The sequence below is a fragment of the Rissa tridactyla genome, chromosome 3 (genome assembly GCF_028500815.1).
Source record: "Rissa tridactyla isolate bRisTri1 chromosome 3, bRisTri1.patW.cur.20221130, whole genome shotgun sequence".
Lineage (NCBI taxonomy): Eukaryota > Metazoa > Chordata > Aves > Charadriiformes > Laridae > Rissa > Rissa tridactyla.
In genome coordinates this window covers 76,164,952-76,190,562 of record NC_071468.1, presented here as the reverse complement: position 1 = coordinate 76,190,562, position 25,611 = coordinate 76,164,952, and the positions used below count along the sequence as shown (strand labels likewise).

Here is a 25,611-nt window from a genome sequence, read left to right as displayed (position 1 = left end):
TCGTGTTCTTGCTCAGCTACTATAGCTTCATACCGCAAGCTACCTCAAATAAATCATCAGATATGTACATATCTCATCTCCATTCTAGTTGCATATAGCAACACAGTGTCACAGAATTTTTCACAGCATGTGCTGAAGGGTCCTGGAGCCCTTTATAAAACATTTCCTTCCAACTTTGAGATATCTTAGTACTACTGCAAATCATGACTATTATGAGAAAATTATTGACAGATCTTTTATAGGAGTGCTATCCCAGTCCCAGGCATTGTATTACAGGGAACACGCTGTGCAGTGCCTTATATGTTTCATTTTCATTCAAAGCGTAATGTTTTGGGATGAAACAGCAGATCATCAGCTTTTGATGCGTGTGATAATTGCTTTATGCTGCCATAACTATGTCCATGCTATAACTCTGTCTAGAAGCCACACTGGGGGGGTTGCCAACATTTCAGAGGTGAAGTCTGAACCTCAGCAGCTGGTTTACAAATCGTAATTGATTTACTAGCTTCAAGTTTGAGTGTTGCTTGTATTGCAGGTTTTAGCCTCAGAGAAGTGATGGACAGTAGAAGTGCAATTTCATCCTGCTTTTATTTAGTTATTTTTCTATTACTGTGATCTACTTTTAAATATACTTGTATTATTATAATCTGCTTTTTCAATTGACAAACAGGCAGAGTGAGATTGCCAGTACATTCTGATGCAGTACAGTTTTGTCTATGCAGATCCTGTGCTAGACTGCCTCCAGTATGACCTGGATCCCACCAAAATGCTGTCAGTACCTCTTGCTGACCACACTGCTAATCTTTTGTCACTACTATCCAGGAGCACTTGCCAGCATCCAACTTTGGTTCTGAGTCTTGAGAGTATTTCTAATTTTGCCTAGTCAGGCATAGATAATAAGATCTTTGTTTAAGCTGTTAGAGTCTGCTCTGTGAAAACACATGGCTTGTCTCACTTCTCCAGGGCCATTATAATGCTATTCAATCAATGGGATCAAGTACTCTTTGCAAAATATCCGGACACCTCCCTCCCTCCCCGCAGAAAAGAAGGGGAAAAAATTAAATGCAGCCAAGTCCACTTGTTTTATCCTATGAACATCTGAGATGAGCACAGGCTGATTCAGATGTTATAATATAGTACAGTTATAAAGCTGAAGAACATTTATCAAGCGTTTGTGTCAAACACCACCCCTGACTAGGAGCCAAAGGAGGGCTTAGATTTGAGATTCTTCTGTCTGGCACATTCCAGTAAACACAAACAGCTGTCCACTGATACATTTTGAAAACTGAATGACACACATGTTGCGATAAACTTTTCCACTGTATAAAAGTAGCCAGTACATGGGGAGAAAAAAGGTTTTTTTAAAAAAAAATCTCTAGCCCACAGTATTTTGTTCATCTTCAGGAAGCTACTCAAAGCTTAAGCAGAAATTCACATTATTAATATTACAAATATTGATTCTGTATAGGATGTACTAAAAAAGCTTGTAATATTTCCATTTTCTAACAATCTGTTCAAATGTGAATATGATTGCCTGTTTCTCCACAATAACTTGGAAAAGGAAAACCAGTTTCTTTGCATGTCCAGCAAGTACACCTCTCCATTTGAAAAATGTATTTTTTCTTGGGGAAGAACCTTGCAAGATGTCTGTAAAACATTTGAGTTTAAAAAATCATTGCTTGAAAGTATTCTTATTTTCTTTTTGTGAAAAGAAATGGTGGGCATGTTCTTTAAGATACTTTGGACTCTTTGTTATTTGATACAAACCCAAGAATTCCTGGAAGTATCATGTACACAGCACAATTTGCAGAAGACGTAATGTGATCCCAACAAGAGCTGTGAGCTATGAAACAAGAGAGAGGATAAGGGCATCAGCATGAAAATAGGAGCCTGGAAAAGTTCTGAGATGTGAAAAGAAGATAGATGGTTCGGTGTAGGAATTTAGAAGTGAACCAAGAGCCCTACAAAGTAGGGAGAAATAGCGTTAGCACTGAGTGTTCAAATATCGCTATCCTGGCAGTGACCAGCAGGGTCTGCATTGTAGAAATCCATTGAAAGAATCTCTACATAAATCAAGCCAGGTTTTTTACGAGCCAAGCATAGTCTCTGATCTATTTATGAACACTAGAAAAGTTCCAATGAAATTAACAGAAAATGCTGAAACTGTTGATGAGAGTAGTAATTTCTACTAAACTCCATGTTTGGCTGCAACAGGTGAGCATCCTATCGAACAGGCAGCCCATTCTGCTTCTCTGCTCCTCGTAGCAGCCATTCCTAATCCTTACATTGACTGCCTCTAAAGTCCAAATTGTAGCAACTCCACTGACTGGGCAACAGGTTCATATAAGGCAACAATGTAAAGATGTTAAAAACTGAATAAATACATAAGCATTTCAGTAAAGAGCCGTTATTGTTAATTTGTTAAATAGTGTAACTGCTAGTAGAATACATTATTTATAAAACCAACATTTGAAAATCTGGATAACTTAACTTTGTAAGAAACAGGATATTTTAAAAGACAATCTATTAAAAGATTCTGGAAATACTTCATTACAAAACCTGGAAAGAGTGTCAGTGACGCTCAATCTTCCCCTCTCTCCCTGACAATTTTCACCACCTGCTTTTAGCTAAAGTATAAGCCAAGATTTGAAAACTGTAAATCACAGGGAAAACTCTACATACCGTGTAAACTGCATCTCATAGCTACCAGACGTTCCAGCTGGGAAATCAAGCCTTACTCTCATCCACACTTAACAGCAAGAGGTACCTTACTAGATTTCTCTCTAGACAGCTATTCCCGATTAGATCATGTCTCTGTTCAGCATTCTGTCATGGTGTAGATCAGAGCGGCAAAATACAGAGCCTGCTTCTCACCAGCAACTAGATAAGTAAGTCCTGTGTCCTGCCGGTAGATCCGAGTCACTAAAGTCATTAAAAGCTCTTCAGTTTACCTGGGAACTAGGTGTGTGGGCAGTGCGAGCCAGCCAGCCGGGTCCTTAAGGCATGCCTCCCACCAGGATGTATGCACGCGCTGTGCTACCAACCTTACGCCCATCGGTCATGTCTCCCCTTTCCCAGTACAGGGGGCTGCCAGTGGGGGCAAGTGGCTGACCATATCCTCTTTACCTGATGGGCCCCTGGGCGGTTTCTGCAGTTGGAATGGGTGGGCAGCAAGGGGCTGGGGAAGGGGCAGAGGGAAGAGAGGGAGAGCCCAGAGGCACTGCCTGGCAGGAACTGCCTGGCATGGGAGAAGCGTGCAGTTCAATGCAGGTAAATTGGGAGCTTTAAGGCCTGGCAGCTCATTAGAGGTGAGGCCATTTGAGGCAGACAGGACTATTTTTTCTCATTCACTTCTGCAATAGTGAGCAGTGATCTAATGCTCCAGAGACAGACTCAAGAACAATGTTTAAAACAACTGTCTTGAATTTATAGGCCACAGATGCTACCCATGCCCAAACTCAAAGACCGGCATAAAGTACTCCTTTAATGATGGAGCCAGAAGCCATTGTGTTTTTATGGTTGTTCATGCATGTCCCGAGACCCCAGTAGGAAGTATAACATCACTAAGACTTCTGAAGGAGAGTCCAAATGGAAAGCAAAATGTTGTCAGCACCCATGTGAATGTCAGTTCTGCAAAACTGACCATCTTAATCAAAGTGAAAAGTTTATATATTATCTGTATATTAATAATTTTTACAGCTATATATATTATATTACATACATACTCTCTCCATGTATATATTTATGTACACATAAACAGCTGGCCATTCTTTACTGCATCTGTCAGAGTTTAAGAAAATCAAAACGGTCCCAAAATACTAATAGTCATGCTTGGATCGCTCAGAATCTGACTGTGGCAAATCTACATAATCTATATGTTGTGCATAGGTTATATGGGCCTTATAAGAATTGCTTCAACTGGAGAAATGATCAATTATCTGTCAGTGTCATGATGACACATAAACACAAAATAATCAGAACTTCATAGTTACAGTTAAGAACAACTTTTTATACAAACTATGATAATTTACCTAGCAGTGTCAAGGGATTAAAAAGAGGTTTCTACAATATTTTTAAAATCTGTGCATCTAATATAAGCTACTACTATACTTACTTTTAGCATGTGGTCTTTGAAATACCGAACAGCCATGAGTCTAACACGACTATGCAAATTTTGTTAGTCTGCACTTCATCTCGAAGGTCCTAAACCTAAAGCAACCCCTATTGAACTGCATCTCAAATAATCTGGCCCCTAGATGTGAGGTTATCACTGTAGAATTGTTCTCCCTTTAATTGCAAGAAGTAGTTGTGAAAGCTTTATCTAAAGTATTGATAAATATTCTCAAATAGGAAAACTACTTCAGCAGTTAGGAATAACTGCTTTTGTGCTATTTCACTAACCAATGTCAAGTGCCTGCTTTCCACAAAAAGCACGCAAGAGAGAACAGCAACAGCAAAATAAACTGACTGCTAGGATTTCTCTCCGGTTCACACCAGAACAAGGTATTTTTGTTGCTGACCCAGAACTGATAATGACTGAGATATTGTTCAGATAGATATACGTGTAAGTCACAGCTTAGCCAAACATGTAATTTAAGCATAGGTCCCAGTTAAGCAAAGAAAAAGTCTTTCCATCCTGATCATCTGCAGAGGCTATTGATACCCACCACTTCTGCATACACATAATATTAAGAGTTTATTCTGCTGTGGAGTGCAGGTATGTAATTCTACCATTAAAAGGAGCTCTCAGGCTTTGTTCAAAATGCCAGTCCTGCCTGCCCCTGATAGAGAGGAGATCAACACTGTGGGTTAGGCTAGACCACTGGTGACCCAGCTAGAGCTCACAACACCGCAATTCAACAGCTTGAACTTGTAGCCAAATTATGACACATGGGCCTATTCCAGACATCTGCTCCGAGGAGTACGTGCCTGCAAAATCCACGCTGAACAGCACACCGTGAAAGTACAGGACAGAACCTACAGTGAGGATGTGCGCCTCTTAGTCTTAAAATTCTTATCCTCTAAAATTTCATTTCCTTGCCAAATGTTTCTTCTCCGTTAGCTGCCGTAAGCAGAGTCTCATATACCAGCCCTGCACCCACAGCTATAGAAGCATAAACAGACACACACCCCCACCCCCGTATCCCATCTAACAAACCCAGGCCTGTGTACACTCGCATCACAGCCACAAACCACATCGAAGAAAACTTGCCACAAGGCACCACACCATTTACCATACAGATAATCCCTTGCCAATAAACACATGTAGATATACGCCACATCCAGGTATCTATCCCACGTGACAAGCCCAGCCTCAATACAAACACACCATCTATCGCACACCACGAGCCTGTGCCCCTGTGCAGAAACAGCCCGTCTGTGTGTCACGCAACACTCCTATATGCTCCTATGTGCTTTCACCCTCCTGTCACCCCCCGAAGTGCACAGGCTGTTCCAGGGCCTGGGGCTCTGTGTGCGTGTGTGTGTGTGCACGTGTGTGTGTGACTGCATGTGTGGTGTATATACAGGTGTGTGGATGGGTAGCGTGTGGGCGCATACGTGAATGCAGCCCATATATGCATGTGCGCGCGTGGTGTGTGCGAGCATATAGGCATGTGTATGGAAGACGTATATACGGGGGTGTGCCCCCTGCTGCGAGTACAGGCGTCAGTGCCTGTCTGTAGAGTGTCAGTTTATACACTGGGGTGCAGTGTGTGTGTCTGTCTGTCTGTCTGTCTGTGTCAGTCAGCGCGTCTGTGTGTGTCTGTTTGTCAGTCAGTGCGTGTGTGTGTGTCTGTCAGTCAGTGCGTGTGTGTGAGTCTGTCAGTCAGTGCGTGTGTGAGTGTGTGTGAGTGTGTGTGAGTGTGTGTGTGTGTGTGTCAATCCCCCCGCAGCACACGCAAGGCCGCTGCGCACCGGCGGTGCACAGTGATGTCTCCCGGTGCCAGCCCCTGCGCGGGGATGTGCCAGTGCGACAGTCCCCTCTGTCCGCCCGTGCCCGCGCAGCCCCACGGGGACGGGACGGGACGGGGCTGCCCCGGTACCTGCCGAAGTGTCCCAGGGAGTCGAAGAGCCTCTCTGAGCTGGGAGCCATGGCGGGGCGGCAGCCAGCCGGGAGCCTCGGTGTCGCTGTCCCGCCGGTGCCGAGGAGAGGCACCGTCCCGTCCCGTCCCGGTCCCGTCCCATCCCCCCGCCCGGCCCCCGGCGGGCACAGCGCCCCGCCCCTGCCCGCCCCGCCCCGCGGCAAGGACGGGGCGCGCGGCCCCTCCGCGCGCGGGCCGGGCCGCCGGCCCAACGGTCGCCGCCAACGGCCCTCCCCGGCGGGGCAGGCGGGAGCTTCATCCCCGGCTGCCCGGTTTGCCTCAGGGCAGCGGGAACGCCGCCTGCCGAGCCGGGGGTGGAGGCGGGGGGGAGCTGGGCGGGCTTTACCCCGGCGGCATCGGGGGAGAGGGGCTGGGAATTCCTGCGCTCGTTCCCGAGGGAGGGGTTCGGCCTCTCGCACAGGCGGAGCGCCCCCGACACGCTCCTCTGAAAGATGGGTGTCTCTGCCTCATCCCGCCGGGCAGCATCTGCGGCGGGTTCGGGTTTTTTTCCACATTAAAATAATTAAATTAAAGGAGGCAATTATATGCTTACATCCTCCTGTGACAATCGTTTATAATCTAATATGTTTAGTCTCTAGTGTATTTCATATGGATGGTTTCAATTAGAGGAGGGCATAAACAATATTTTTTTTCCCCAGGAACATCTGAATGGCAATCATTTTTAGTAGCCTTATTATCTCCTCTGTTATTTGGATATATTACACGGGTTTTTTTTACAAAGTTTTAGCACACGATGTAAAGTAGAATTATCATATAGTAGTGGTAAAATATGTAATGTGCCCCATATCTGCATGGCTGTCATTAGTACTCCAACTTGTAATGAAGCCTCAGTTATATTTGGACTTATTTTTCTGTCTTACCCAGGGTAGGCCAAGATAATCAATTTGAAATTGTTTGAGGATTAGCAAAGCGAGTTACAACAGGAGACCTTTGTAATTAACTTAGCAGTGGGTTTCGTTTAAACAGCTATGCCCCAGCAGCCCAGTCGATCTGGGCTCCGAGAATTAGGCAAGATACAGAAAAAACTGTTGCAGTATGTGTATGTTTAAGGTTTTTCCTCCCCAGAACACTTGATTTCCCTTCTCTGGTAGATCAAAGTTCAAAGCTCTCCCTACTCTGAGTGAGGAGATGGACCAGCTGCCCTCCAAAGTATCCTTCCAACCTAAATTATTTTATGATTCTATGATGAAAGACACATTTCCAGCAGATTGCATGAGGTCTTTCTGGGCTGCTCTATTGAAAAACACAAGGTGGGGGCAGGGAGGGGTGGGGGGAGCCAAATCAATTCAATCTTGCTATATGCATACTTCATTTTTCAGGAAGCACAGAAAAAGCTGAGAAGAAAACCCTGTTTAAATCAACCTTCCCTTTCCAAAACCTGACCCAAACACTTCTGCTTCCCCACGGGTCGTCAGGCTCCACCGTTTTGCAGGGAAATGTGCCTTTAAGAAGTCCTGGCACCAAGCAAACGCCACAACTGTTCCTCTGCGCAGAGCAGATGTTGGGGCTTCGGGGTGACAATCTGTCCTGACATAGACCTGGAAAAAGCAGATGTTTGTCAGGCTCCTTGGCTCTGAGTGACTCCTGACCTGACCAGCAAAATGAGCAAATACCATCTTACACAACTTGGAATCAGAATAATAAGTTCAGCAGAGGAGCTCCTCACAGCTAGAATGTTGTTAGGCCCCTCGCCTCACCCAACAGTTTTGAAGGCATTGCTGCATTTGACGAAGCTCCCCATGTGTCTCTCTGCATCTTCAAAGGACTTTTTAAACACTGAGTCTAGAGTTGGTTGCTGTTACTTTCTGAGGATATGTAAACTAGTAAGTGTAAGGACGGTTTTGTTTGCTTTTAGTAAGAATTTTTGAATTGCTTGGGTTTTACCTTATAAATATCAGCATTAAATTTAATCGTCCTGGGTTTTTTTCTGGAGAATGTTTTTCAGGTTTGCGATGGAATGTGCTTGAATGCAGCACTGGTACTTTAACAAAACATTTCTTTCTCCAAAGAGCCATGCTAGTTAAATAGTTATTTGCAAAACCAAACACCAACGAATAGTAAACATTCTGGCTAAATATTGCATTGCTGCTTATGTGCCTGTTTTTAGTGTCTTGCCTCCTACAACAAGTAAATTGATCATTTAGCAGCATTATGGTATAGGTAATATTTTTGGTGTAAAAGTCAACGAGGAAAGAAATAGATAAATCCCTTTCAGCACCATTTTTTAAACCTAAAAAGATCCATACATAGTTTTCTCTTTGTTGAATCTCTCACAGGCATTCTTGCACACATTTCTCTCTACGCTTGCCTCTTTGATAATATCCTTTACTGCCTGTATCAGAATAAGGAAAGGAAATTTGCACTCCCATTAAAGTTAATAACAAACTCCCACATGTCTGCATCTCCAAGGGTTATTAATGTAATGTCTGCAATGCCTGCTCTCTTAAACATGTGGTGGTCACAGATTTGCCTTGTTTCTTTCAAGCCTGAGAAGATGCATAGCATGCTTTGAAGTCTCTCTTCCTCCTATCCTGTTACACCAAGGCTACATGAAGTAGTTACTGTGCTTTTAGTCACCGTTATTCCTCACTGAGTTGTTTTTCACCAGAGTCGCCTGAAAATAGTCACAGTACTGTTCACATACAGTACACGGCTCTCTTTTGAAAGGATTGTGCTGTGTGCTAAACTCATCTAAAGATCTACATGTGTCAAGATGAAACCATCCACATCCAAGCTCCACTTACTTCAGATTTTTAGGGATTTTTATTAGCAGAAGGAACTGAAGGGAGGTTGTCATCCCTTTCCTATAATGTCTTTGGAAACCACTGGGATGGGAAGATTGAGGGTGTTTACAACAGGCAACACTCCAGGGTATTCCAGGGGTTTAAAGTGTTGGTCTTTTAATCCTGCAAGGGGAATATGCAACAGCTCATAACAAGAAACTTCAGTTACAGGTTTAACCTAATTTCTGGCACTCACAAGTGAGTTGTTCAACAGAGACACTCGATATTGCACAGTCCTTGAGGAAGAAGTGATCTGAACAACTTGTAATGGAAGAGGAGATGGCTTACAAAATAATCTCCTTCAGTTTGTCATTCCCACTAGGAAAAATCTGGCATCTACTGGTACAGGCTGTTCCTGGTCTCCCCTTTTTCAGGTCATATTACAGTGCCACCAAAATATGAGAGGTATATGAGGAACATGCCTGTGCTGTGGTTCTAATACATTCATACATGCATGCTGAGCTTCAAATTACAGCTGAACCCTAAACACCAAAGTGGTGTGGACAGCAGATATGGTAGGTGTTGCCAACACCTTTCTGTGGGCACAGGCAATGACTTCTTAAATTGAGACAACTTCTGACCCATCTGTTCAATATATCTTCATCTGCTCAATATATCTTCTTTTCCCCCTTGCTGCTACTCAAACAGCAGGCCAGGCAGGCATGAGGCAGTTGTAGCAGCCAAAAGTCATTCTCTATGGCTTTTACTGTATTTTTTCTTCCACTCTCTCCTGGATGGGACCTCTGGAATAATCACAAAAGACTCCTCTAGAGACCTCACTCAGTTTTAATATTCAGCCCAATAAAGGCCCAGAGAGGATTTAGGAAGCCTAATGAGTGTTTCCTAGTTGTACTGTGCATATCTGCAAGGATACATCTAACCGTGTTCAGCGTGGCCTACTTCAGTTTCACATTTTCAAGAGCTCTTCCTCCACAGTATCCTTTTGTCTGGAGTTATTCCAGCCATACAGATGATGAATGCATATGAACAAAATACTTCATCATGGAAACTTTCTTTACTGGTCCATTATGAAAAATCAACCTTCTTGAATAATCTAAACATAATTCAGAAAAGCAAGTTGAATGCGCAGGAAAACAATGAGAGCTTTACAGGTCATTACTCCATTGGGGTAACAAAAGCCCATTAGTCTATAAGGAAGACGGCAATGAGGACTTATCTGAATACTGTTTTAGTTTTAGACTACACCTACAGGGTATATACACGTAGACTTTGCCTTTTGGGGAAAGCAGAAGCTAAGCCCTATGATATCTTTACAATACAGTTCTTCAGGGATGCCTTATGAAAGTCAGAGAAATCCTATAGACATCTTAAAAAATGCCTTTTAACAAGAGTTTAATCTAAAGAGAAATTCCAAAGAGAACGTTCTAATTAAACATAAGATGGGTACGCTCAAAATCCCAAGCCTTTAGTTTTGTTTCAATTATTATTCTTTTAATGTGTTTCCTCCCTTTCTGTAAGATCGATGATCACATATGAGCCAGGACACAACATTAGAAAGCCTGCCATGGGACACAGGGCTCAGTGGCAAAGTTCGGGCAATATTCTCTCAAGCTCTCTCTGCTCCAAGTTTTTCTGCACAACTTCCTCACCATTAATGTGATTAGGAAAGTGATGGCATGGTCTTGTGCACTCCCCAGAGCCTCCTAAACCCACAGCATGTAAATAAATAAAAAAACCCCAACAAACCCAAAATGTCAAAGAGGGGAAGGGAGCTCACATTTTAATTTTGTAATCTTGTTAGAAGTAAAATTACCAGAATTTATGCTGCATTAGAACCTGAAGAAAGAAAAAATACAACGACCAAATGATCCTATACACTAGCAGAGACAGAGATAATATAAGCCACAAGCTGAAAGTTAAAGCCAGGTTCATTGAAATGAGAAACAAGGTCTGTGTCCATAGCAGAAAGTGCAGATAATTATGGGAACCATCAACTAAAGGAACGGATGGATTCTTCACCCCTTGAAATTTCCTAAACATCAGCAAATTAGATGTTTTTCCTCTTTTATAGATAGACAGACAGACAGACAGACAGATAGATATTCTCTTATACAGAGATATTCTCATATGGAGAGATATTTATCTAATAAGTTAGTAATAAAACAAGTTGACAGTCTATATCCTTTGCTCTGCAAGTGATCAGGCATGCAAGTAGTGCCTTCTAGATTATAAATGTATTCAGAGAGAAAATTGATGAGAAGAAATTTTTGTTGCAGCTGATCAGTTAAACCACACTGGCAATGACTGAATTCCTTTTGCTGCTGCCATGCTGATATATGGAGCTGTCTCTGAAAACTGGAGTTTCACTGGGACCCCACAGATAAGCGTTATGGCTTCTTAACAGCACAGAAAAACCAGCAGCATATCATGTTAGTTTAAGCTATTTAGCATGAATAACCAAGGACACAGTCAAGGAAGATCTGACAGATTTAGATGAAGTGAACTGAAGATGATACCAATACCAGCTGTCTGCTCAATGGCCCTCCGCTTGATGCCTCAGCAAATATATGGTCTGTGAAACAGGCTGGCTGAGGTACAGATTTCATATTATTTGGCCCTGTCTATGCTGGCAGAAAGGTGGGTTGGACCTGAGTGCCAGTAGTGTCTTAAGCCACTGCATTTTGGACTCCCAGACTCCCACTGTTGGTGGTCTCAGCAACGAGGAAGTGGCAGCACAGATTTCATAGCAGGAAGGATGCCAGGCACAAGTGCCTCAGGGATCTGGAATACATACTGCTTGTACTGTATACTGCAAAATAACACCCTGGCTAATAAAGCAGACAAGCAGAAATTATACTGCCTACGTCAATAGGAGCTACTTATTTCCTAACGTAAGCTGACTTTAACACAGGGTGAAGAGCAATTAAATGTAACTGAATTTTTTAGAAAAATACTTCCTTCTTGTGAGACATGTACTAAAAATGAGAGGCAGATTTTTTATGTATTTGGCAAAAATCAGAGACTATACACAGATATGCAGCCAAGTAACGTCAGGTACTCTCATCAAAAAGTCCAATTCGAAGGCAAAAATTTTAGGCCATTTTACCAACAGATTCAAAAGCTATTGCTACACACAATTATAGAATCATTCCTATCCTGCGTACCAGTTGGGGATACAAAATGCCACAGGTGAGTTTGCACTCACTGGACTGATTGCACTTAGGCTACGAAGAGCTATGACAGCCGCACCCAAAGAATGGCTGTCAATGGGTCCACGTCCAAGTGGAGGCCAGTGACAAGTGGAGTCCCTCAAGGATCAGTACCGGGACCAGTCTTGTTTAACATCTTCGTCAGCGACATGGACGGTGGCATAGAGTGCACCCTCAGCAAGTTTGCTGATGACACCAAGCTGTGTGGGGCAGCTGACACGCTAGAGGGAAGAGATGCCATCCAGAGGGATCTTGACAGGCTGGAGAGGTGGGCCCATGCCCACCTCATGAAGTTCAACAAGACCAAGTGCAAGCTCCGTCATCTGGGTTGGGACAATCCCAAGCACTGCCGCAGGCTGGGCAGTGACTGGCTTGAGAGCAGCCCTGAAGAAAAGGACTTGGGGTTGCTGGTGGATAAGAAGCTCAACATGAGCTGTCAGTGTGAACTAGCAGCCCAGAAAGCCAGTTGTATCCTGGGCTGCATCAGGAGAAGTGTGGCCAGCAGGTTGAGGGAGGTGTTTCTCCCCCTCTACTCCACTCTCGTGAGACCCCACCTGGAATACTGCGTCCAATTCTGGAGACCCTACTACAAGAAAGATATGGATGTGCTGGAACGTGTCCAGAGAAGGGCCACGAGGATGATCAGAGGGCTGGAGCACCTCTCCTATGAGGACAGACTGAGAGAGTTGGGGTTGTTCAGTCTGGAGAAAAGAAGGCTCCAAGGAGACCTTATAGTGGCCTACCAGTATCTTAAGGGGGCCTACAAGAAAGCTGGTGAGGGACTTTTTAGGATGTCGGGTAATGGTAGGACTAGAGGGAATGGATTAAAACCAGAGATGGGACGATTCAGACTGTTCGTTAGTAAGAAGTTCTTCACCATGAGGGTAGTGAGACACTGGTACAGGTTGCCCAGAGAGGTGTTGGAAGCCCCATCCCTGGAAGTTTTTAAGGCCAGGCTGGATGGGGCTCTGAGCAACCTGGTCTAGTGGGAGGTGTCCCTGCCCATGGCAGGGGGGTTGGAACTAGATGATCTTTAAGGTCCCTTCCAACCCAAATCATTCTATGATTCTGTAAAAAAGAGGCTTGTTTAGCTGAGTTTCCAAAGACATACTCAAGCATCCCTCACTCGGAAAGTCTAATCTCAGGCTGACGTTGGCTACGTAAACACTTTAAAGCTTTAAAGATTGCTGCAAAGCTGAGCCAGGTGAAATGCACAAATGGCTAGAAAGCAAATCCAAACTCTAATTCTACAACCTAGTCCAAGCACAACCCCATAGAAAACCTCTTACCAAGTCCTATTGCCACATCCATCATTTCTTAAGAGGTATGGAGCAGCCACTCTCATTAAGCAATACTCCAGATGGGTTTTTCCACACAGCAAGGGAAAACAAGGGAAGCAGGAGTAGATGAAGATAATGCCAAAGCCAAGCAGCACGCTTGTGCAAACACTACAGCAAGGACCTCCCAGGAGAAGTCCTACCAAGCAACGGTCCTTGAAGGCACACCACCACTCCTAGACAGCAGAGGCAAGAAAAATTACACATTTTGGCAAATTTTTCTAGCAATTTTGGCTATTGTGCTCTTAACTCTAACCCTTTACTTCCCTGTACAGGGATATCCATGTCTGTGGAGAGTCCCACAAGAGATGGTATTTCACACTCTATAGCACACACCCTGCATGAAAAAACCTACACATTTCCAGTGTTTCCCTTCACTTAAGCAAGCTATCAAGAGCCACCACTAGATTAACACAGTGCCAGCTGAAGCTGCCCCTCCTGTTCACTTCTGAAAATGGTACATGTGATTCTTCAAGATTTGTAGAGTCCTGTTCTTCTTCTGACAAAAGTTGCTGTGGAAGTACAACACAAACTTTGATGACATGCTAGCAAAGCCGGTATCCTTACAGCATTTCTACTGTTTTGCCTTCCCTTTCATACACTTAGCTCTTAAATCTTGTGGTGGAAATGGCCTGGATTAAATCAAATTTTTCTTTTTGCAGTTGCTTTTCTCCCAGTTGACCCAGTTTATCTTTTACTGGATGTGCCGATGCCTGCTATATGCTAAAAGACCACAGTGAGGCAGGTATGCTCAGCGAGTTCCTGCCAAGCCTTTGGGATTAACAGTTTACTCAGTATTCCTCCTACAGCCTGTCATGCTGGCCTCTGTGAGATTTCAAGCAGAAAGCAGTGATTACTCAGAATGCTGCTCCTGTTACTTTTAAATTTGCTTGGCTGACTCAAGAGGGACCAAACTAAGTCTGCACATGCTCAAGGACTTCCAATCCTCTCAAAACAATTATTTCAAGGTACTAAATATTGTTCCTGTTCAGAACAAATAACACAGGACACGCAGTTGAATTTTCCAAAGGACATCGCTAAAACACGCAAGGCTTAACACAAGCACTTGATTGAAAAAACAAACCAAAACATGCCATTCAGTATTTTGACAACAGTAATATCAACAGCTCAGGAAACTAAAGGAGTGATTTTGTGCACTTACTATACATCTCATGCTTCTCTGAAATTTCCCAACATACAAACACAAACCATCCCATAACTGTTACTCCTGATATCAACCTGGGTAAAGGGCAAAATCAGGTCCCCCATCCCCTGTCACTGCTTCAATTCAGATGGAGAAAATGAGAAGAGTGTTGCAAAATGAAAGAAATAAAATAATGAGGTGCTGGATTTTCTTCCATTTATTTGAGAAACCTCAAACTATGATTTATTTCAAGCACACGTGAAAAAGACAGAAGGGACAAAAAGAGCCAATTTGTGGCTTTGGATGTGCTACCAAAGTCCTTGTTCCAGCAAGCCGTGACCCTTCCCTGGCGAAGTGCCCTCTTCTTCCCTTCCCTTTTGTGTGTCCACATAATTTCCTGATTATGCAAATGCACAGCAAAAACGGTTCATCTGAAAATGAAAATCGAGACAAAACACAAGACTGAACTGGTACGTGAGGTTTTTGTGTCATCTGTCATTGCACAAGAGAGAGTTTGCTAGTCTGAGTTGAGGATGCCAATTTTTGAGCAGGAGGGTGAGCAAAAGCTTGCATGGTGGAAGCAGGTGAAGTTCCAGCTTTCTCCTGCACCCTTTTCCAGTCCAACACACTCTTGCTGCACAGCTGATGTTTCTGTGAGAATCCCCATGGGTTTCCCATGTTATACCATGTTTCATTATTCTAAAATTTCTGATTAAGCTACCAACCATATCAGATTTTTTAGACAGACTTAGGCTGCCCACGAATCATCGGGAAAGATGGCAACTAACTGGCTAAGGCAAAGCTTCCAGATGACAGCACCACTTTCAGAGAGACGCTCCTCCTTCCCAATACATTTTGAGCAACTTCCTCGTCTCTTCCTTCACACAGAGCTGCACTGAGCCAAGGTGCTCGCTCAGAGGCTTTGTGATTCATTTGGAATGAACAAAATAAAAAGTCTTCCTACTCCCGTGCCAACCCATGAGGCACTTCTGTCTTGCACACGCTTAGGTTTTGTACTCACATCCCAAAATAGATGTACTAGAAACAGAGGGAAAATGAAAGCCAAGAGGGAGGAGAAAGTTATTTCCATGCAATGGGAAATTACATAAACTAATACTTGGATGGATCACAGGCCAAGAAATGCGATATGACAGGCCCATAAAATCAGGAATGGCACAGAGAAGATGGCCAGGCAACAATTACTCACAGTTTTTCATCACACACGAGTAGGGACATGGAGTAAAACTATCAGGTTTGAAAACAAATTTATGGAAATATTTATTCATATAATTAAACTGTAGTTTTAAAATAAGAATACATTGCTATAATGAAACACTGTTGCAGCTGAAAATATAGATGGGTTCAAAAGAAATGAAATTAAATATTTTATCAAAATGCCGTCCTTAGGGGCTTATTTATCCAGTTTTTTGATATCAAAAGCAAACCAATCATTTCATCTCTGAGCTCTGCTGTTCAGAGGATTCCTCTGCTCTTTACCGTGTAGGAGGAAAATAACAGTAAGAACAAATGGTGCCAGCTCTCGTTTCTCTCCCCCCGGCAGGAGAGCTGCCTTGAGCCTATGGGTGCCACACCGTACCCGCCCACACCAAGGTTAGAGAAGTCCTTGGAGGCACAGGGCTGGTCTCCCCTGGCACAACGCCTGCTATGACAGCAGCCGGGGGACGTGGGGCATTTGGAAGTTAGGAAACGGACAACTGGAGGCAGATGCTGGTGGTGCCCCTGGGACTGAAGCCTGTCTGCTCCCTGGCGCGGACCCTCATGTGCTGTAAGAAGGAGGCACAGCTGGGGACACGATGCACTCTGCACCCTGGTGTGGGAGGGAATTTCCAGGCTTGGGTAGGACAGTCTCCACGAGCCTGCGTGAAGGTTTCTATTTCAGCAGCAGAGAAAGACAACAGCCTATGTGAGAAGGGAACAGATATATGAGCTGCTTAACCAGTGGGAAACAAGCTCTATTTTGGACTCTTAGCCTTCAGCACTGCTTCTAAAGTGCACAGACCTGATGTTTTTATACTTATTAAAAAACATAAACTCTGAAATAATTACTTGCCTAGTGGCTGCCTGCTCACTTTGGGACTCAATGGCTGCAAACACAAATCTCCACCTGGCCCTGTTTTAAAGACAGTACCCAAGAGTCTAATAACCTCCACTCTAGATAAATATTGGACTAAAAATCAGTGAGTGAATGATTTTGTCACAGTTAAGAGGGCACAGAGAGCAGACCTGCACCCCGGTCTCTGATCTGAGGAACACCCATGCTGCATGCAGCGCCTCCAAGAGGAGAACGACCAACCTGAGGGTAACCAGGTGCTGATGACAGCCACAGGGATGTGGGAGACCAAGGCCTTGGTCCCAGCACCACATCAAGGATGTGTCCACAAAGATGTGCTCCAGGCTGGCAGAACCACACCAGCCTCTGCAGCACTGCCAAGCTTGAGGATGGCCAAAGGAGTAAAGTAAAGGCAGCTGTTAGCCTCTGCAGGCACCAAAGCACCCAAAGGGTTTGAGTCTGAGGGGGATGGTACCTCTCTTCCTGCGTGGCAGCACTCTTTCCCTGTTTGATTTCTTTTTCTCTGAGCAGGCACTGCGCTGTTTCTGCAATTATCCTCAGAAGGACTCAGATTCTCAAACTACAGCGTAGGTGAATGGTGTCATTCAATTTGTGCACACAAGAAAGGTGTGCAAAAGTTTAAAATAGGATGAGAAGCAAAAGGTTGTTTCACTTCAAGTGGAAAAGAGACATCATTAAAGGAACTCAGACGTGCCCTGTTGGTATTAAAGCAAAGTGTTCAAGTAGGGTCAGACAGGCATGAGAGCCTCTGCAGAGCGTGACTTCTCTGGCCAGCCCAGGAGACGCGTCTAGAAAGGGACTTTTCTTCTTTACCTTTCATAGCACCTAAATGAAGCAGTAGAAAATGAGCTGGCCAGAAAAAAACACCTGTTTGAAAAGAAAGTATAGTCAATTTTAATCACTACCGGGATTATTAATTGCATGTTATTTATAGTGTTTATAGTGATTTACAGGCCACTAAGAAAAGCATTCTCATACATGGCTTGAAATAAAATCCTCTTCAGAATTTGTTTACACATTTGAAGGATCTGTCAAAATAACAGACGCAATATTTGCATTTGATGATAAGGTTTACCTCTTACGAAGAAAGGGTTAATGTGCCTGTACACAATTCTTAGCCGTCTTTTCAGATGGAGTCTCTTCATAGGAAATGCTGGGGACATCTGATAGGAAACCCATTTGATGGCTGAACTAACCAGTTTTCCCAGCTCCGGTGAAGATGATAACAAGTAACTGTAGAGGCTGTGAGTGTTGAAACAGTTCAGTAATGCATTTTCTTGCTAAAACAGGGTGACACCATTTTTCCTCTCTGTAAGAAAGATAGTAACTCTGCCTCCAAGTTCTTGAGCAAACCCCTGTAAATCATGTAAAAGGAAGGCTGTTTCTACCAAGTAGCTAAAAAATCTGCAAGGAAACACTGTGTGAGACAACTCCGATCTTCTTACTCTTCTTAATTACACTGTATGGAACTAGATCCCACTTCAGAAATCAAGTACAAAATTACAACCTAAACTGTAGGAGGCTCATTTTTAATTCTAGGTACTTGATGTAACGATATCAATGCTACTTCTATGGATCTTAGTAGTACAGTAATTTGGAATATTTCCTCTGCTATCAGGGAAATAGTTTGGATTTACAACAGTGCAGCTGAGAAAAAAATCAGAGCCTCATATTTATTGAGGTTATTCATATCTAGTGTAGTCATAGACACCAGACTAGCCATAAAACCTGGTGCTGCTGTTAACTGAATGGGCAAGCTTTCACATGTATTTCCAGTCATAATATTACAGCTATTTCAGCTTTCCTGTCTCAAGTAGATAAATATTTATTTAAGGATTACTGTAGCAGGATTATAGCACATCTGAAGACTTTCTTACAGATGTAAATTTATTTAAGTATCAGATGAAATCCTGAAATACTTCTGCCAGAGTGTGATTTTCAGTTTGAATCTGGATTTAACCACTGACTCGGCAGAAATCTATTCTAGGGCAGCTTTCCCAAGTCCACTTCAGTGTTTGGAGAAACAATGTTGCATCAACATTTAATGAACCTTGTATGTCATAGTAAGCCTGGGCTCTTACCTCACTGCAGAGCTGCCAAAGAAGAGGCTTTTTCCTGGATTCCCTTACATGCACTGGGTGGAGTAGCTTCACGTCTCCAAAACACCCCAAATGTTCTTAGGGCTTGAAAGCTTTCACAGGTCTTGCAAGTATCCTTGTGTTGGGGACATTGCTTCGCAGTGAAAATAATACTTTGATTAAACATAACAAGTCACAGTAACATCAGCCATAGCTCAATGGACGAACCCATGCCAGAAGGACACTCACAGAGTTGACAAGCTCAGTGTTAGGATCTCAGATGAGACATGCTCTTGTCCCCGGAGAAGGACCTCCCAACAGCGCTTTCCAGAGTATTCTTCCTCCCTGCATTTTGAAATTTAAAAAAAAAAAAACCCAAACAGATCAAATTAGGAATAACAAGTCCTGCAAGGCAGATGATATTGTTTCAAGGTTGTTTTCACTATTAAACTATGAGAGATTTTGGCTAAAAGCAATGGACCCGATTTTCAAAGTAAATCTTAACCAAGTGGCCATGCCGAACATGGAAGTGTTGATCAACTCCTTTCTCTGGTCTTTCCAGAGCAGAGTCAGCAGGGCACTTACCCTGGTAAGTAGATACTAAGTTGTTACAAACTTTATATCAAAATCATTTCTAGACTGCAGCTCTCCTTAGTTGGCTTCCTGAAAGACAACATTTTCAGAAACCTGGTAAAATTCCAGTTGGTCGTTTCCAAGTTACCCAGATGTGACAAAATGATCCTGTATTACACTTTTAGTTTCTTCTTCACCACAGAAATTCAAATAATGTTATATCTTTTTGTTGCCATACTTCCCCTACCCCTAAATTCCTTTTGAATTTCTGTGTTCAGTAAAGATGCAACAGGAACCAAGTCCTGTTGAACAGGCCCTCTGTGATAGACCTGTTGGATCTTGAGTTTCTTGGCTCAACTTGTTCCAAGGACCTCAGGGACATTCAAAGCCCCTGCTCAGGGGTGGATGTAAAGCACCAAGTGCTTTACCGCTGCTGGTAAAGCAGGGTAAATCTCCTGGTAGAGCTGGGCAGCTCTAGATCTAAGCAAGCGCACGACCTTTACACAGCCGATGTAAGACCCACAGAGTTTACACAGTAAAATCAATGCTTTCTCTTGGATTGGAATCTAGATCAAGGGCTTGATCCTGCAACCTGTCCCCATGTGAATGATCCTGATTCAATGCCATGGTACTCTTTACCAGGCAACAGGCAGTAAAACAAGGCCGCTGTGTATTGACACAAATGTCACCAAGCAAAGGGTCTCTAATTTGCTGTAGAATGAGGGATGCACTGTAAAAACATGTTGGAAAAAATTCACCCCACGTCCAGTCCTCACTGAAGGGAGAAGAAATAAAGAAGGGACAACTCGGATGCAAAGCCACAAAGAAACTCAGCCTCTCTTAGATAAGTTAGTTCCGATAGATATTTGCAGAAGCTCAAAAAAGGGTGCGAGGAACGTATGTCCTGCTCAGGAAGTAATAATAAAAAAGCACCTTCACTTGCATCAGCAAATCCAGCATTTATTGCCAAGGAAAGCCCAAGCTTTCTCCCCAGTGACACAGAGGACTCTGTTCCGACAGGTGTCAGAAACAAAAATACAGAACCAAGAATATCAGGGGAGATCCAGGGCTGCCGGCACCCCAATTTCAGCAAGTAACTCTTTGAAAAGAATGAAAAAAAAAAAAAAAGCAGAATTGTCTGCTTGAAGGTGTCAATGAATTAACAAAACAACTAGGTTTGTAGTGCACGTGACTCAGGGGCATGGAATATTTTTTTAAGTGTCTCTCTCCATAAATAGGTCTTGTATTTTGCTTTTGCAAACAAGCAGAAGAAAGTTTTATTAATAAGGTGTTTTGAATGTTGATCTGCTTGGCACAATCAAATGGGCAATTGAATCCAAAATAGGCACTGCAAAATATATTTTGGAACATATTTTCCCTCTGATCCAACACCACTGGTTGCCAATAAAACAGTGAAAAACGGCTGAGGCACAAATTTTGATATTAAAAACACATTTTTTTTCAGTTGTGGGGCATTTTCATAATGCCCTTCTTAGAAGTTTATTTATGTGGTAGAACTCTTCAGAGAAGCATAGGATAACCACAGTGCACAAAATAACACCTAATTTGCTGATACACTTGAAAGATTTATCTTTTTTTCTTTAAAGAGATAGTCGAAATAAACTGCAACAACACTAGTATTGGAAAAAATAACAAAGCAAATGATCCATGGACGTATCTCAAAAGTCACACAAGTATTCCCTGTGCAATTATTGGCATATTGATGGACATTTTCAATACATAAGGACTGCAGAGCTGAACTTAATTCTCCCTTACGTCTCATGGTGGTACAGGAAAAACATAGTAAAGACATTTGGCTCAAGCCTCCAGATCAGACATTACTCATTTGCAGTTCTCAATGTCTTCATTTGCCTCCAATGAAAATAAGTCAAAGCAAAATAATCTGAGAACAACAGAAGTCTTAACGGTTATAGGAGCAATGACCTAGGAAAACGAACCTCTGTCCTCCTCTGCTTTCTTGGGAGCGGCAGGCGGCTGCTGCAGCTGGATTTGCTGGGGGTTGGGAATTGTTTTGCTGCACTCTACAGCCTGGGGGACAGCCCCATTGCCCGACATTTCCTTCTCTGCTGTCCCAGAAAGATGATTGCTTCGTATGCTGGACTGCTGTCCTCTTGCACTGGCTCCAAGCCACACTGCTTTTGTGTTATTACGTATATACTGGCATGTAAAACCATTAAATTAAAAAAGGACACCACCTCTTTTTTTTCTTTTTTTTTTTTTTTCTCAAAACTAAGAGGCAGAAAGTGGTGAGAAACTAGATTTATAGCTGCCCCTGCGTCCTTAGTCCGACTCCTTTATATGTTTGCCTTGGGAAATGATTGTATGGCACAATCATATAGTTAAATGCTGTATCATAATGCACGTGCACAGTGTGTGCTTACAAGGGTTGCCTTTTTAACATTAAAAATAGATTTTTATTTGAATTTTAACACCCTCTTCTCTTTGTTTCAGGTACTCACAAGAGAAGGGTAGAGAAAAATCAGCTGAAATATTTCTTTAATTAGAATTTGCCAATACAGTGATGTTAAACATTTTGTGGTTTTGTGGAAAGGTTGGGACTTTGACAAAGTTCCAGCAGAGCCCATCCATGTCCTAAACAGTCCCTCAGCATTATTCACTGGTTGCTTGACAAGGGGTCATGCACCCAGCAACACAAGTTGCTGTATTTTCAACTCCTCGGGAGCCCACAGTCCCACAATTTCCAGAATCTCAGAGCCAAGGTTGCAGTCTCTTTCGTAGAAAATCTGATATATTGGAGTTTTGTGGCCAGATGGAACAAACCCAAGACAAAGAAAAGTCATAAAGTCCTCAGTAAGAAAAAGCATAAAACACCTAACAGATGGATTGCCTCTTAGTCGCTCCTCCTTCTGATTGCCTTTTAACTGGCAATCAAAAGCAAAGTCAATATTTAGTAAAGCCTAGTGGTGTCTGTCCTAGAAGTCCACATGATGCATTTGGTGTGTGCTGGGGTTCCTAGGAACCTCTCCTAAGAATATTCGATTCAACAGGTCCAAGTAACCTGGGAAGAAGAGACAAATCTCCCGTGCACCCTTACTGACACAAATGTAGGTGCAGCCTGTTTCTATCCTGCTGTCTCAGCAGAGACTGCATCCTCACTAGAACCTGGATGCTGGCAGCTGCAGCAACACGAAGCTCGTCCCAGGCTTCAAAACCCACCCAGCAAGCACGGAAAATGACTGTGTAGAGAATAAAGCTGTGTGCTTAACATTGTACTGTGATCTCCAGGGTGGCTGCCACCTTGACATGCTCTGCACGTAAACCAAAGGCAAGGTTTTAGTAGAAGCCCAAGTCACACAAGTACCTTGAGGAAACAGGGCAAGAGCCACTTTACTGAAGGAGATCCTCCACCACCACCATGAAGTCCTTGACTGTTCTCCTCTCAGTCAGTTCCCCAGCTGCTTTCTGATCCCCCTCGACTCTGTTTACTTCCATCATCTCCCTTACTCCTCCACTCCATCTCCCTCAGACCTTGCAAGTGCTGGTGACCACTGGTCAGGGATGGGCTAGGACGTGCCTGCAGCCCCTTGGGGAAGTTATCCCAGCTGGGTGCAGGTGGTCCATTGCCCACTGCTGGTGGTCAGCTCCATGGGCTCTGCTCTCTCAGAGCAACAAAAGTGTGCCCACACCACAGGACCACATCAGCGATGTTGCTTATACACTCTTGCCTCTCACTGCCTTCAGCAGATGGGACGTGGTAGCTATGGGGGCCCTTGAGCAAAGACATCCCGTCCCCAGCACCGTTACCTCCATCACTGTCTGTAGCCATGCTCACCCACGCCTTCACCTGCTGAGGGCTCTGCGTGGGCTGTGGGACCCCACGCCTCCACTGGGGGATTTCTGGAGAGTACAAGCCATGCCATGGCTGTGCTTTCCCGCACTCTTAAAGCAAGGACAGCAGGAAAGTCATGGCCTGTGGAGCAGCCTCCTTGTCAACAGGAGATGACCCCACCTCTCCCCTGTCCTCCAGGTCACCACAGCTTGTCACGTCTGTCTGATCTCAACAACCCATCAACACCAACACGTGTGAATCAGAGCAGCAAATAGCATCTCCCTGTCTTCACACACCCCTGCTCTGGGTTCACTGGTCACTTTGCTGCAAAGGGCACAGCAGAAACAGGATCTTTTCTGCACTTGATACCTGGCTATGACAGCCTGGAAGCTGCCCAGCTGGCCGCAGCCCAGAGACCTGAGCCCAGCTCCTGCTGGGAAGGACTGGCTGCTTCCTGGGGTAGCGTGTCTCACGGGCACAGCCTTCACTTCCCATTTCCAGGCAACCAAGCCACAACTGCTCCAGCCCATGAGAGCATCACCCAATGCAGCACACGGACAATAAGCAAACAGTGCCAGGAGCATCAGCCTTTCCTGCACACAAGACCAAAGGGCAGGTGCAACCACAGCAAGGGTGAGTCAGAAATACCCTGCCAGGCTGGAGCTGCTCTAATGCAGCCAAGGAGGCTTCAGGAGGGGCGACCTGCAGGGCCAGGCGGTGCAAAGCAGCCCTGTGAGCCACCTTCCCCTCCCTTGCATCAGGGCTCTCTGCAGCATCTCACACGGCTACCCGGCAAAAGCACAGCCAATTCTTTTATTTCATTACCTTCTAAAATTTTCTGCCGTTATCCTTTCAGCCGCCGGTAGATGGTGATACTTTTATTTCCATCCAAGCTGCATGGGTACACTGGAGAGCCAGGGAGGCAGCACGACAGTCTGTTTGAGAAGGGATTGAAAAATAAAAATTAGGTATCATTCTAAAAGTCAGGCTCCAGACAACCTCCTGCTTGTGCAAATACTGATTTTGAAGGTCTAACTAACATCCCCAACCTCACTCAGGGATCCTGGATAGACTTCCAGAGCTGCAAAAACTTCAACTTCGACTATATTACTTGCTTCCTGGTGTGATCCTTTGTGTGTGTTTGAGTGAGAGCACGAGAGGAGGCCTGAAGGCACAGCTCTTCATGGAAGCTGCACAGACTGGGCACCAAAGAGATGAAGAAAATTTATTTATTGCTGAGAATGCAAATAAAATCCCTGCCATCTCTAACCAAGCAAAATCCTGGAGGTGTGTTTGGTGATCTCTTGAAAAGCTCCCTTTATTTTACAGACTTCCTGCAGCAAGTGAAAAACTGTGTAAATCGCTGATCTGCTCAGCAGTGTAAAATAGCTGATCTACACAGTCCTCTGTAGAAAACATACTCTCACACATCCAGCTCATACGAATTGCCTTCAGAGCTGCGCCTGTGCAAGAACTAACCCGATCATAAGAAAACATAGGGCAGACCTGGCTAAATTCTGCCTGAAACTGCAGTGGTAACATTTCTCTCATTCCTGATTTATTGATATAACATTTGCTTTGGGGCAAGGCTGGTGTGGTCGTGAATGATGTGGTCCTAAGCACAGGCAAAGGGTGGCAGGATAAGAAAGCCCTGCCTAACGCTAAGCCACATGGCCGGCCGCCTTGCAGGCGTGCTAGGAATGACTGAAAAAACATGGACCACAGCAGATCTTTCCCCTGTTATTGCTCCAATTACAGGCCTGATCTTCTCCCAGAAGCTCTGTGGGTTACATGCGTGATCATTTTTTCTGTCCAAAAACCATTGTGAACACAAGCTCTCACCCATTCACCTGGCAGCCATTTTTGGCAGGTGCATTTCTTAGACGTTCCCATCTCCATTGCCTGGAGAAATCACTTTACAGCCTCACCAACTCATCCTTGTTTTGCCTGGATCCACCTCCACAGGTGTGCCAGGTTGTGCCTTTGGTGCCACCAGCCCATACAAGCGTTTCACAGCTTAGAGTTTGTAGAGCTGGTGGCCGACAAAGGGCAACAGCAGACACCGAACCTGTGGACGCCTTACCGTAGGGAGGACAGGGCGCAACTCAAAACACAAGAAGCCAGGCTCAATTCAGTAGTTTGCACGGAGCATTAAGATGCTACCAATATGAGCCCATAAAGTAATTATGAAAACAGGGATCTGAAATCGGTTCTCCCTCTGACACAAACAGCACACGTAGCCCAGTGAAATGGGCGTCTGAGAAGGAAGCGGCCTCGGTTAAACATCCCCAGCCAGAGGACGCAGCTATCGGTTGGGTTTCAGCCTTACCTACCACACAGTTAGTAGCAGTTAGTAAGCAGCATGGTTTTTCCCTCAGAGTACAATTTCCAGACAACTAATTTAGACTCAAAATATCTCTCTCTCTCCTTAGGGTTTGAAGAAGACAGAAACGCAAATTAGAGAGGAACCGTTCAGATTTAGCAAGAATGCTGTAAGCATTTCACCCAACGAAGAGAAT

At 44.1% G+C, this 25,611-nt stretch overlaps 1 protein-coding gene and 1 long non-coding RNA gene across 6 annotated transcripts in view; both read right to left on the bottom strand.

The window, feature by feature from the left end:
- Positions 1–6,179, bottom strand: part of SLC22A16 (solute carrier family 22 member 16) — a 37,336-nt gene extending 31,157 nt beyond the window's left edge. The window contains exon 1 of one of the 2 annotated variants that reach the window (XM_054195483.1): positions 6,049–6,179. Coding sequence is in view for 1 of the 2 variants with exons in the window: in XM_054195482.1 (XP_054051457.1) it covers positions 6,045–6,094 (50 nt within the window). In the remaining variant the exon portion in view is untranslated. Of the gene's footprint in view, positions 1–6,044 lie in introns of both variants that reach the window. The other variant, XM_054195482.1, reaches the window with a different exon arrangement.
- An 8,566-nt stretch (positions 6,180–14,745) lies between these two features.
- LOC128907084 (uncharacterized) lies at positions 14,746–23,230 on the bottom strand. Of its 4 annotated transcripts, none has more exons than XR_008465458.1 (4): positions 23,068–23,230; positions 18,958–19,053; positions 18,712–18,862; positions 14,746–17,985 (listed from the first exon to the last, which is right to left on the bottom strand). It is a non-coding gene; the product is annotated as an uncharacterized LOC128907084 (long non-coding RNA). The 4 variants fall into 4 exon arrangements; XR_008465455.1 differs by having other exon boundaries at positions 14,746–17,939; XR_008465457.1 differs by having other exon boundaries at positions 14,746–17,939; positions 23,096–23,198.
- Positions 23,231–25,611: the final 2,381 nt, after the last annotated feature.